Raw genomic sequence first — 12,687 nt, forward strand, 5'->3', positions numbered from 1 at the left:
CATGAAGGGAAACTTCTTCACTCAGATGGTCATGATAGTGTGGAACAAGCTGCCAGCTTGTATAGGTACACAGATGGCAGCAGAATGCAGGGCTGCAGTCTGGGTGCAGGTTCATGGGAGTAGGCAGCTTAAATGATTCGGCATGGACTAGATGGGCCGAAGGGCCTGTTTCAGTGCTGTATTTTTTATGATTATACCTTGTACATTCTTATCAAATTGTTGTTATGGATGACACACATCAATAGGCTCAGCATCCACTAATCACAAGCCTCCAGTACACAAAACACTTCCACAATCACCCTCTGATTCCTACCATCAAGCCAATTGTGCATCCAATAAGCCACCTCTCTCTGGATTCCCTGCTATCTAACAGTCCAGAACCTTATCTAAGGCATTGCTGAGGTCCATGTAGACCTTATCTACTGCCCTTCCCTCATTGACCTTGTTAGTCACACCATCAAACAACTCAACTAAGTTCATAAGCAATAAGCTCAAAACTCCCATGTACAAAGCCATATCGACAACCTCCAATCAACTCCTGTCTTGCCAGATGCATGTACATCTTATCCCTCAGAATCCTTTCACAGAGATACTACTCTTATTGGTCTATAGTTCCCAGATTTTTCTTTGCAGCCCATCCTACATAAAGGCACATTTTCTACCCTCCAACCTGCTGCAAATCTCCCTGTCATGCACCAGCAATTTCTTCGCCTGCCTCCCACACTGTTCTTAGACACGCAAAGGTCAGTGAAGTCCTGGAGATTAGTCCACTTTTATACACGTATACATATTGAAAAAATACATACGCTTAGTTCATATATCTATACTGTACATATATTTTCAATTCTGACTATCAAACAAAAGGTCAAGAAATTATATTTTTATTGAATCGCCCGATTCATAGCCATTTGATGTTCATTTTAACTGCAGAAAAAACAAAGAAGCAGGGACACACTATCCACCAAGCCCTCACACAAGTTTCACCATTTTACAGTTAGTATAATTAGTAGAGATTGATTGGATCTTGAGTGATTAGTTGTGCTGTAGAAAGTTTTTAAAGCAGAGCGTAAGAGTGTACAGGAATGGTGTTATGTGGGCGTGGGACCCAATCCTGCAGACTTGCACTTTGCAGACGTTACTTTTAAAATGTGCAATTTTGTTTTAATGCATTTTAAGCCTTTAACAAAAATAATAAATACATGCACTGGCTAAGCAGCAAGGCACTGGGCATGAATGAGTGCATATTTAGTTTATATTTCCTTACAACATAGTGGACCATATTCTCCAGTGAAGCATGGTTGCTCTCAGAGTAATTCCATTCCCTCACTTACATCCCTGTCCCCCATTTTTCCTGCCTGTTGTAGTGACACAGAGGCCCTTGAACCAGAGGAGATAACTTCACTTACCCCATCACTGAACTGTTGCTACAACCTAAGAGAGTCAAAGAGTCTTGAAGAGTCACTTTCAAGACTCTTCATCTCATGTGCTCGATATTTATTCCTTATCTATTATTAATAGTTTTCTTTTTCCTTTTGCATTTGCACAGTTCGTTGTCTTTTACACAGTGGTTGTCCACCCTGTTGGTGTGGTCTTTCATTGAGTCTATTATAGTTATTGGACGTATTGAGTATGCTTGCAACAAAAATGAATCTCAGGGTGGTATATGGTGATATATATGTACTTTGATAATAAATTTACTTTGAACTTTGAGCATGGGCTGAAAATTGACTTCATTTAAACTGAAGCTGAGACCAAATAAAAGATACAGTTCCTAATACGAGAAGGTTTGATGCAACCAACCAATGATGTGTTTTCCTAGGCGTTTATCATTTTAAGGTTATCTGACAAAACTGTCCAAATGACCTTTGCAACCTTGTTTAGTTGTTCAATTAATCATGGTCAATCGGCACCTTAACTTTATTTACCTGCCTTGCTTCTATCACACTAACAAAAGACCTCGCTGACCCTGCCCGGGCTGGAGACAGTTCTCAACTTCCATTGCCACTTGTGGAACATCACCTTTATCTTGAACAGTAAAGAACAGCTACAACTTGGGCATATGGCACCTCAGATGTAGTAAAGCATCCCAAGGCCCTGACCAGGTGTGTAATCGATCAAAAATATGACAGCGAGCTGCAGAAAGAAATATCTGGGACAGATATCTACAGGTTTGTTCAGGGAGGGAGATCTTAAGGAGTATTTCAAAGAGCGTAATGTAGTAAAACTGAGAATCTGTGGTAAAGGTAAGAGTGAGCATGTGAATCAAAATTTAGCTCTGTGTCAAACACAACACCAAAGCGACAAACACATTGACCAGCGATAGTCATGAAAATGCCTATCATCTTTCATTTCTGCCCAACACTGATTTTTAATGCACATCTTTGCCTTTGTTGTCACAGGGTAAGGTCTGAAGCTCCACACAAGTTCCCCCTCTCCATAGATGTGAGTGCATGGTTTCCAGGACTACCCGCCATAGTTCGACAAAGAAACCCTGTTAGTGGCTGACCGTTGGATATTAGGTGGACCTTGACCTTCCCGTGTACTTTCTCACCATCTACCCACTACAGAGACACAGTGCGACAAGTACTACAGTAGCCATGGCAGAGCACGGCATCACCCTTCCCCTCTTTGATGATACTACTTCACATCCAGGGGCACCACGGTAGCGGGGCGGTTAGCACAACGCAATCACAGCTCGGAGTTCAGAGTTCAATTCCTATGTCACTGTACATCCTCCCTGTGGAATGCACGGGTTTTCCCCCAGTGCTCCAGTTTCCTCCCACAGTCCAAAGACGTACCGGTTAGTAAGTTAGTTGGTCATTGTAAAAAGTCCCGTGATTAGGTTAGGGTTAAATTGGAAGGGTTGCTGGGTGGCATGGTTCAAAGGGCTGGAAAGTGCCTATTCTACACTGTGTCTCTAAGTAAACAGATATATAGACAGATAGATAAATACCTCTTCATAAGGTGGCAGATTAGCTTCTCCCAGTAACATATGACTATCTTAAGCTCTGTTGAACTAATCAAGAAATCTCACCATATTGAAAGGACAGGAACATTCAACATCTGCTTTCTATTTTGCTGACCACTCTCACCCCATGGATGTTGCTCAGCCTATGGAGCTGCTCCAGCAGTTTGTTTGTTTTTTTTTTGGCTAACAAAATGCTAAATTTTGGTTACACATTTCTAAAATCTCACACAATTTTAGGTAGATACATCCAAATCTCTTCCAGTTACAAGGATCTGATGCAGCATTTGTATCTGCATGGATTTTCTTTTAGTTTTTTATTGCCTCCTTTGTCCGTGACATCTGATTTGGTTAATAAAGCTCCGACCCCCCCTTAAGGGCATAATCTGTTTCTGATTCACAATGATGTATTTTCCTGAAAATCTCCCAATGGCCTGGGCTTTTTCCTATCAGTGGAGAGTATTTGTCCAATTTACCATTGATTGTCACTGCCTCGTTGCCTTCCCTCACTCTCAGTATTACTCAAACCTAGAACCTCAGCAGCATTATACATTTCTTGTTTACAAACACTACATTGAACTCAATCACATTATAATTGGATAAGTATTCATGCATGTTAGACTGAGTAAGTTTAATTGATTACACCTCTCTTGTTAATTCTGGGACATATTTCAGAAATCTATCTGGAACGCATAAGAAAATCACCACTTTTCAAGCATGAGTTGGTTTAGTTAACACAATTTACATTAAGTTAAAATCATTCAATAAGACATCTGTTTTAATTTATTTCAGGACCATAATGAATAAAATATTTTCATCAGAGCCCAACATTCTATCTATTAGCTTACAGCCATTTGCCTTACTGCTGGGACCCTCATCGCATCCATTTGGGGGATAACATACCTCAGTTGTACAGTTCCAAACTAGCCCAGTACCCATGAGTTAGAAACTCCTCTCGCACGCATTCCAACATTCAATTGTCACCTCTCGTCTTTTCTATGTAGCTTGAGTAATAAAGTAGAGATTATCATTCTTTGAGATCCTGGCACCAGCTACTCAAACCAATGTTGCTGATCTCAGTATAGACTACAACGGCTGGATCCTCCCCAGTAATTTCCAGATTTGAGTTAGTTCATGATGTTCCTCATGCCTAACCATCACACCATGTGGGACTAACAATATGACCCAGAATTGAAGTTCTAGTATCCTCTAGTTAATGAAACCCCTTCAATTGTGCTTCTTCATCCCTTTCCCCCTCCTCCTTCTACCCCTTCCCCTCCCTCACACCACACCCCCAACCTGTTCCTATGTTTAGTCAGCCTCAAGTGCCGCAGTCAATATTCTGGGCTGCCCTTTTCTGGAGGTCTTTATACTGTCAGCGAGCAACTACAGCAGGGATTCCCAACCTGTTTTATGCCATTAACCAAGGGGCCCATGGACCAAAGGTTTGCAACCCCTGAACTACAATGTATCTGTTATATAGAAACCATTTCCATGAATGCTTTTTTCCAAAATCACCTGCACTATTGGTAATGCCAACTGTGTCAGATCTTGCACCTTTCTACAAGTTGTTACCAACATCAACAGCAAATTCCCTACAGTTCTTCCTTTCTTATGCACCATTGCCTCTCCAATCCACTAGGATGGATCTATAGCAGGGGTTCTCAAGCTTTTATATGCCACAGACTCCAACTATTAACCGAGGGGTCCATGGGGCCCCAGGTTGGGAACCCCTGATCTATAGTGACCAATTCCAGCAGTTCTGGCAATGTGCTACAGGGTTACAGTACACAACATTATTTTCTCTGTAACTCTATATTCTGTGCTCTGTCAGTCTTTCTGCCCTTTGTGTATGCTAATGATAAAATGTTTAAATGCAAAAATCACTGCACAGTATGTGGGCGGTTGCAAAGTTCACCATGGAAACCGTCCAAGCTCCAACCCCATTTATACCACTCTGTTATAGGAACTGCTGACAGCAGCTATATCCTGTAATTCTCAGCCTGCTTCTCCGAATGCCCAGGGTTTCTAAAGGCAGAAGTCTGCATCACCATAAAGTGAGGACCTGCTTATATGCTGTGCTATGACCTCTGTGCCTTTGACCTCTGCCAAGTGTCCAGCAAAGCTCAAGGAGCAGTACCTCATCTTTTGGCTGGGCACATTGAAGACTTTCAAACTCAATAAGGATTTCAACCATTTCAACTAATTAAATCTCCAGTAATTTAATTCTATACTTTCACTCAAAATCCCTAGTCATTTCAGTTTATTGTTTTGCATTCTTCACTTCTTCCAAGCCTCCGTTATCTTGCGAGATCTCCTCTTCTGTTATTTAAAGTCTCCACCTTGCACTCTGTTATTCCCACCCCAACATCCCCATTTTTGCTGCATTTTTAAGCCTGCCTTTCTCTAACTTTTCTCAATCCTACTGAATGGTCATTCATCTGAAATGTTATCATTCCACCCTGTTGCTGCCTGACCTTGTTGCTGTACATATTCAGCATTTACTGTTTTAACTTCACATTTTCGGCATCTGATAGTGCTTAAATACAGAATATTTCCCTTCCTTTCGTTCTGCGAGAGTTGTGATTCTTTTCTTTCTCTCATTTCTGAACAACCTTTGTAAGACAGAGGAACAGTGAGGTTAAATAAGGCTCTATAAGGCGCTGGTGAGACCTCACGGAGTACTGCGGGCAGTTTTGGTCTCCTTATTTAAGAAAGAATGTGCTGACGTTGGAGAGGGTACAGAGAAGATTCACTAGAATGATTCCAGGAATGAGAGGGTTAACATATGAGGAGCGTTTGTCCACTCTTGGACTGTATTCCTTGGAGTTTAGAAGAATGAGGGGAGACCTCATAGAAACATTTCGAATGTTAAAAGGCATGGACAGAGTGGATGTGGCAAAGTTGTTTCCCATGATGGGCGAGTCTAGTTCGAGAGGGCACGATTTAAGGATTGAAGGGCGCCCATTCAGAACAGAAATGCGAAGAAATTTTTTTAGTCCGAGGGTGGTGAATCTATGGAATTTGTTGCCACGGGCAGCAGTGGAGGCCAAGTCATTAGTTGTATTTAAGGCAGAGATTGATAGGTATCTGAGTAGCCAGGGCATCAAAGGTTATGGTGAGAAGGCGGGGGAGTGGGACTAAATAGGAGAATGGATCAGCTCATGATAAAATGGTGGAGCAGACTCAATGGGCCGAATGGCCTACTTCTACTCCTTTGTCTTATGGTCTAAATGCAAAGGGTGAAATATAATCAAAAGACTCAAGCTATCAGCATCGTTTCAAGCCGGTCTGAACATGGCAGAGCGTATAGATGATGGTTTCACCTGCAAATTATTAGACTAATGATTTTTATTAAGAGCCTAGTACTTCCCATCAGAAACATATGTTTTGTAATGCTGTAACGAACTGCAGCGTATAACCACTGACATGCATGGCTGCACTGTGCACAGGAGAAGATGCCAAGTTTACCCCAGGCAATCCAGAAAAAAAAAAGTTAAATATAAAAAATACAAAATCAGTTCAATACAAAATACAAAATCAAAATCAGACCTAATCAGTTCCCCTCTACCACCACTCTGCTCCGTCTAGCGGAATTAGTCCTTACTCTTAATAATTTCTCCTTTGGCTCCTCCCACTTCCTCCAAACTAAAGGTGTAGCTATGGGCACCCGTATGGGTCCTAGCTATGCCTGCCTTTTTGTTGGCTTTGTGGAACAATCTATGTTCCGTGCCTATTCTGGTATCTGTCCCCCACTTTTCCTTCGCTACATCGACGACTGCTTTGGCACTGCTTCCTGCACGCATGCAGAACTCGTTGACTTTATTAACTTTGCCTCCAACTTTCACCCTGCCCTCAAGTTTACCTGGTCCATTTCCGACACATCCCTCCCCTTTCTAGATCTTTCTGTCTCTGTCTCTGGAGACAGCTTATCCACTGATGTCTACTATAAGCCTACTGACTCTCACAGCTATCTGGACTATTCCTCTTCTCACCCTGTCTCTTGCAAAAACACCATCCCCTTCTCGCAATTCCTCCGTCTCTGCCGCATCTGCTCTCAGGATGAGGCTTTTCATTCTAGGACGAGGGAGATGTCTTCCTTTTTTAAAGAAAGGGGCTTCCCTTCCTCCACTATCAACTCTGCTCTTAAACGCATCTCCCCCATTTCACGTACATCTGCTCTCACTCCATCCTCCCGCCACCCCACTAGAAATAGGGTTCCCCTAGTCCTCACCTACCACCCCACCAGCCTCCGGGTCCAACATATTATTTTCCGTAACTTCCGCCACCTCCAACGGGATCCCACCACTAAGCACATCTTTCCCTCCCCCCCTCTGCATTCCGCAGGGATCGCTCCCTACGCAACTCCCTTGTCCATTCGTCCCCCCCATCCCTCCCCACTGATCTCCCTCCTGGCACTTATCTGTGTAAGCGGAACAAGTGCTACACATGCCCTTACACTTCCTCCCTTACCACCATTCAGGGCCCCAAACAGTCCTTCCAGGTGAGGCGACACTTCACCTGTGAGTCGACTGGGGTGATATACTGCGTCCGGTGCTCCCGATGTGGCCTTTTATATATTGGCGAGACCCGACGCAGACTGGGAGACTGCTTTGCTGAACATCTACGCTCTGTTCGCCAGAGAAAGCAGGATCTCCCAGTGGCCACACGTTTTAATTCCACATCCCATTCCCATTCTGACATGTCTATCCACGGCCTCCTCTACTGTAAAGATGAAGCCACACTCAGGTTGGAGGAACAACACCTTATATTCCGTCTGGGTAGCCTCCAACCTGATGGCATGAACATCGACTTCTCTAACTTCCGCTAAGGCCCCACCTCCCCCTCGTACCCCATCTGTTACTTATTTTTATACACACATTCTTTCTCTCACTCTCCTTTTTCTCCCTCTGTCCCTCTGAATATACCTCTTGCCCATCCTCTGGGGGCCCCCCCCTTGTCTTTCTTCCTGGACCTCCTGTCCCATGATCCTCTCGTATCCCCTTTTGCCAATCACCTGTCCAGCTCTTGGCTCCATCCCTCCCCCTCCTGTCTTCTCCTATCATTTTGGATCTCCCCCTCCCCCTCCAGCTTTCAAATCCCTTACTCACTCTTCCTTCAGTTAGTCCTGACGAAGGGTCTCGGCCTGAAACGTCGACTGCACCTCTTCCTACAGATGCTGCCTGGCCTGCTGCGTTCACCAGCAACTTTGATGTGTGTTGCATAAAAAATACAAAATGAGATTTGTGGAGATTGGTGCTTTATGGTCAGGACAAATGTGGTGGGCCAAATCTCTCCTCTCATCTCTCTCATTGTGCAGAAAATAGAAAAGCCTGGAAGAAAGTACTCCCAGACTCAAGGACAGCCCCTACCCTTACACTATAAGATTATTGAATAGTTCCCTATTTTGATCAGATGGACTCTTGACTTCATAATCTACCCTGGTATGAGCTTGGTATAGTTGTTTACCTGCACTGCACTCTCTCTGTGGCTGTTGCACTTCATTCTACATTCTGTTATTGTTTCACCTTGTACTACTTAATGCACTGTGTCATGATCTGATCTGTACGAACAATATGAAAGACAAGCCTACCATTGTACCTTGGTAGATGTGACAATAATAAACCAATTCTGATTCCCTTTCCATTCTGTGTCTCTCTATAAAGGCACAATGATTATAAATAGGTGCCAAATTTAGCAATGGAAACAGTCCAAGCTCTGACCCCACCTGTGTCCATTCATGATGGGCAGTGCCGGCAGCAGCTCAGCCTGTTACCCCGAATTCCCAGTCTCTCTAACAGCATAAGCCTGCATCACTTGAGGGCTCTCAGACCTTCGTAAAGTCCAGTGGAACAAGGGAATGCAAGGTGAGCCATTGTCTGCAGGGACAATCCCTGCAAACTTGCAAAACCAACAGAAGCAATTGTAGACCATACAAATCCTAGAACCTGCTCTGCCATTTGATAGGCTGATCGCCTTAAAAACCCGTTTAGATTTCACCAATGTCACCTGTACTACTGGACTGACTGGAAAATCTGTTCCATCAAATGTTGTTTCTATACACCCACCACCCATCCCCACCTCACTTCAGTCTCCGGAAATAGTCTGGAGAAAAATAATTACCCTATTTGCTTCAGCATGACAGATAAAATATGAATGTTAATGTTGGGTTATGATCACTAAACATTTAATTTTATTTCTTCCTGTGTTTCTTTTCTATGGTGAAGGCACGGAAGGTCTGGGCTCCTTGTACTCTGTCACTTGATTATCCATCACAGGTACTGGCCACTCAATCAGGGAAGCTGGGAAACTGAGACAATTGGAAGGAACATAAAGAGGTGACATTCTGTTGGGGAAAAAGCATTGGAAGGAACTTTAAATTTTTTTTAAAAATGAATAATTCCAGCCTTCGTATCGTATGTGCAATTGAAAATAACTGATTCACAGTAACATCTGCATACCACAGGACGTATTGCAACCTATGAGGGAGGCTTCGAAAAACAAGAACCTAAGGAAAAGCAGAAGTAGGCCATTCAACCTGCTCTGGTGTCAGTAAGGTTATAGTTGGTCTCACATCTCAAATGTATTTGCCTTATATTCCTCAATTCCATTTATGTCAAGATAACCTATTAATCTCTGTATGCAAATGTACTCCATGAAACAAAAAAGTAATACTTTCACAAGGGCAGAAACTCTATTCCAACGCGTCCAAGGTAATGTACGTGAGTACTTTCACAGAGTCTGAGAAATAAAGCCCTTTGACAGTGCTCTTTTTCAAGTAAAGCAGATGTTTTGAAAAATGCCTGCCTCAGTTTTGAGCACATTTATATCATTGGCTTGAAATGTCACTTTAGAGAGAACTGCAGAACAAGCAAACAAGGCATCAGAATTTCATCTGTAGCAGATGCGCAGCTCTAATGTTCCGTAATAATTTGACTACAACAGAGTACACAAGCAACATAGCTTTTAAAAAAAAAGGTGCCAGCGAAGGAGGACAAAATAGCAGTATCTGTGATGCAAAATAGAAAGTTACACACTGTGTTCTTCTGGCCTTACCTGTTCCCAGAATGGGACATTTCTCACAGATTGTGCCCCAGGCCTTGCCAACGCTGCAACAGCACATCTGCTTGCTGAGCTGCACAGACAGAGGGTGCATGCACTGCTTTCCTGCACTGACAAATCGATAGCACGGCCCTTTCTCTTCAATTAAAAGATTTTCGGCTGCAGCAGAAATAGAAAAGGGAGGGAGGTTGCCAGAAATGATCTAAGAGAAAAATAAAACTGCAGAAATTCCATCACCAGCTAACAGGACAGAACAGCACACAAGCTAAAAAGAAAAACAACAAACATTAAGGCACAACTATGTGTGTGTGTGTGTGTGTGTGTGTGTGTGTGTGTGCGTGTGTGTGTGTGTGTGTGTGCGTGTGCATATGTGTGTGTGCGTGTGTGTGTGTGCGCATTTGTGTATCTGTGTGTGCATACTGGCACAGAGAGATTTGGAGAATCTCTTGCACCAGACTACAGCCCCCAGGACTGAAGCATACAGTGACAGCCATCCAACAAATACATAAAGTGTTAAGCTCAGTGAAAAGTTGCGTGCCCCAAACAGAAATGTACAAGCCATGACTTCGCTTCATATCCACCTGCATTCGAAAGCAGTAGCTTAAGCATTGAAGAGCAGCATACAAATCAGCTGTTATGCTCTAAACAAAAAGGAATCAAATATGTAAAGAAAACAAAACAGAGCACTGTTTATGAGGCCACATTATTGAAATGTCTTTGGCATGCTTGCAAACCAATCCATTTCATTCAATCTTGCAGGCAATTGGGACAATTTTATTCTTCATTTCAATCTGTGTTTGGTTAGTTATAATTGTATTAGACAAACTGCAGATGTAGAGTATTTATGTTCTGTTAGATTGTCATTCTTTCTTTTCAAACAGACTCCTTTAGGCCGAGTTAATGTAGAGTCTAATATGTGGGTTTAATCCTACTTTGTCAAATACAACTGGGACCATTCAACATTCATGAGGATTACCAAGCATGGTCCGAGAGATAGCTCAAGCTGTCATAACTACTGTGACCTTTTGCACATCCCACTCCCACTTCTTCAAACAGTGGACAAGAAGTACCCACGTCCGGTCAACCAGGCCTGAGGAGCTAAGCATTCAATCGCCTCCTAAACGTTGCCAAGTGGAAATAATTATGTGGAATTATTTAGAATATGGATTGGCAAGCCATTGATTCTTGTTGTATGACGTTCAGAATGGTTCACTCTACGTCTCTATCAAATGAACAGCAGCGGTGTGGATTAGGAATGGTTAAAAGGTCAATGTTCTCCATAAGAGTGAGTAATGTTACCCAGGGCTACATTTATTCCATCTCCTTCAGAGTCTTAAACTGAGTGACTCACTTGGCCATTTCAGAAGGGGAGTAGCTCAAGTATTGGTTTCCTTTCCTTTCCTAAAAGACATTAAAGGGCCAAAGGGGATTTTTTCCCGCACAATTATCCAATAATTTCATGAAGAAGTTTACTCTTTAAATTAACTGAATTTGAATTATGTTAAAGGGAACTTGAATTCTGATTTTCAGATCTTTAACTGAGGACCGTTCATCTAGCATCTCAACCACCATGACAAGCATTCTGAGGAACTGCCTTTCAGCAGAAGCAGCAAATGAAATTCGCCTCAGAACTTATTTTGAAACCAGTCAATTCATTCTGATCATGTCTAGTTGTCCTCGTTTTTTTTTAGAATGAGGAGGAGAAATTTTTGTAATTTTCTTTTTTGCTTCAGCCCTTGGAGAGGATTACTCAGCAGTTTGATTCCACAGTAGCACAGTTGTTAGGCTGATGCCAGCGACCTGAGTTCAATTCCCGCTGTTTGCACATTCTCCTGGTGTCTGTGTATGCTTCCTTGGGGAGCTCTGGTTTCCAAAGGTGTATGGGTTAGTAGGTTAGTTGGTCACATGGGTGTAGATGGGCAGCACAGGCCTGATGGGCCGAAAGGGCCTGCTACCATGCTGTACCTCCAAAATAAAAAAAAATTGTGGCGATATGGTAAGTGCAAATGGTCAACAGAAACCGCAGTCCACATGACTGGCACTGGGAAGAATTTGCAATGACATTGCTCAAGCCAAGGATTGGTGTTAAATCATCAGAAACAACAGTGTGCTTTTACCATCACCCATAGAAAGAAAGGTTACCACTTACCTTTTTTTTAAAGAGATAGTGGAATTTTATACGTGCAATTGTTAAAATGTAGAACTTATTTTCAACTCATAGCCTGCTTCTTTTACAGAGTGACAGCATTTCATAATTGAGTTATAATCATAATCCAACACCTGAATTATAATACCAGTGTTTTAAATTACGTTCCACTCTTGAACATTAATGACATTGTGTGGTGGACAGCAATACAATATGAAACTTCTGGACCTTGGAAGCTCTGAAGGTCACAGATTTATGCCCACATTCCTCTGGCAAAAATTACAATCTTCCTCAAAATGCTTAAGCAGCAAGAATATATGAAGGCGGAAGAGTGCAAGGAGAAGAAACTCATCTTCCCTTGCTTCCACTAATCATACAGATCTGAAACGCATTGACTAAATGGGAAGAGTAAAGTGCACGTCCTGCTATTTTCTCACAGATCATCAGCTATAAGAATGTATTTGTTAATGAATGAGAAATCAGTAAGAAAAATATAAATACATATATTGACAGT

General features: G+C 42.5%; 1 protein-coding gene across 6 annotated transcripts in view; it reads right to left on the reverse strand.

The window, feature by feature from the left end:
- Positions 1-12,687, reverse strand: part of ltbp1 (latent transforming growth factor beta binding protein 1) — a 463,174-nt gene that overhangs the window by 195,541 nt on the left and 254,946 nt on the right. For 4 of the 6 annotated variants that reach the window (XM_063055533.1, XM_063055535.1, XM_063055537.1 and 1 more), the window contains one exon: positions 10,022-10,186. The exons of the other annotated variants lie outside the window; for them this stretch is intronic. In XM_063055533.1, the coding sequence (XP_062911603.1) occupies positions 10,022-10,186 (165 nt within the window). The remainder of the gene's footprint in view (positions 1-10,021; positions 10,187-12,687) is intronic. 6 annotated transcript variants of the gene reach the window in all.

Source organism: Mobula hypostoma, chromosome 8, assembly GCF_963921235.1.
Source record: "Mobula hypostoma chromosome 8, sMobHyp1.1, whole genome shotgun sequence".
In the NCBI taxonomy this organism is placed as follows: Eukaryota; Metazoa; Chordata; class Chondrichthyes; order Myliobatiformes; family Myliobatidae; genus Mobula; species Mobula hypostoma.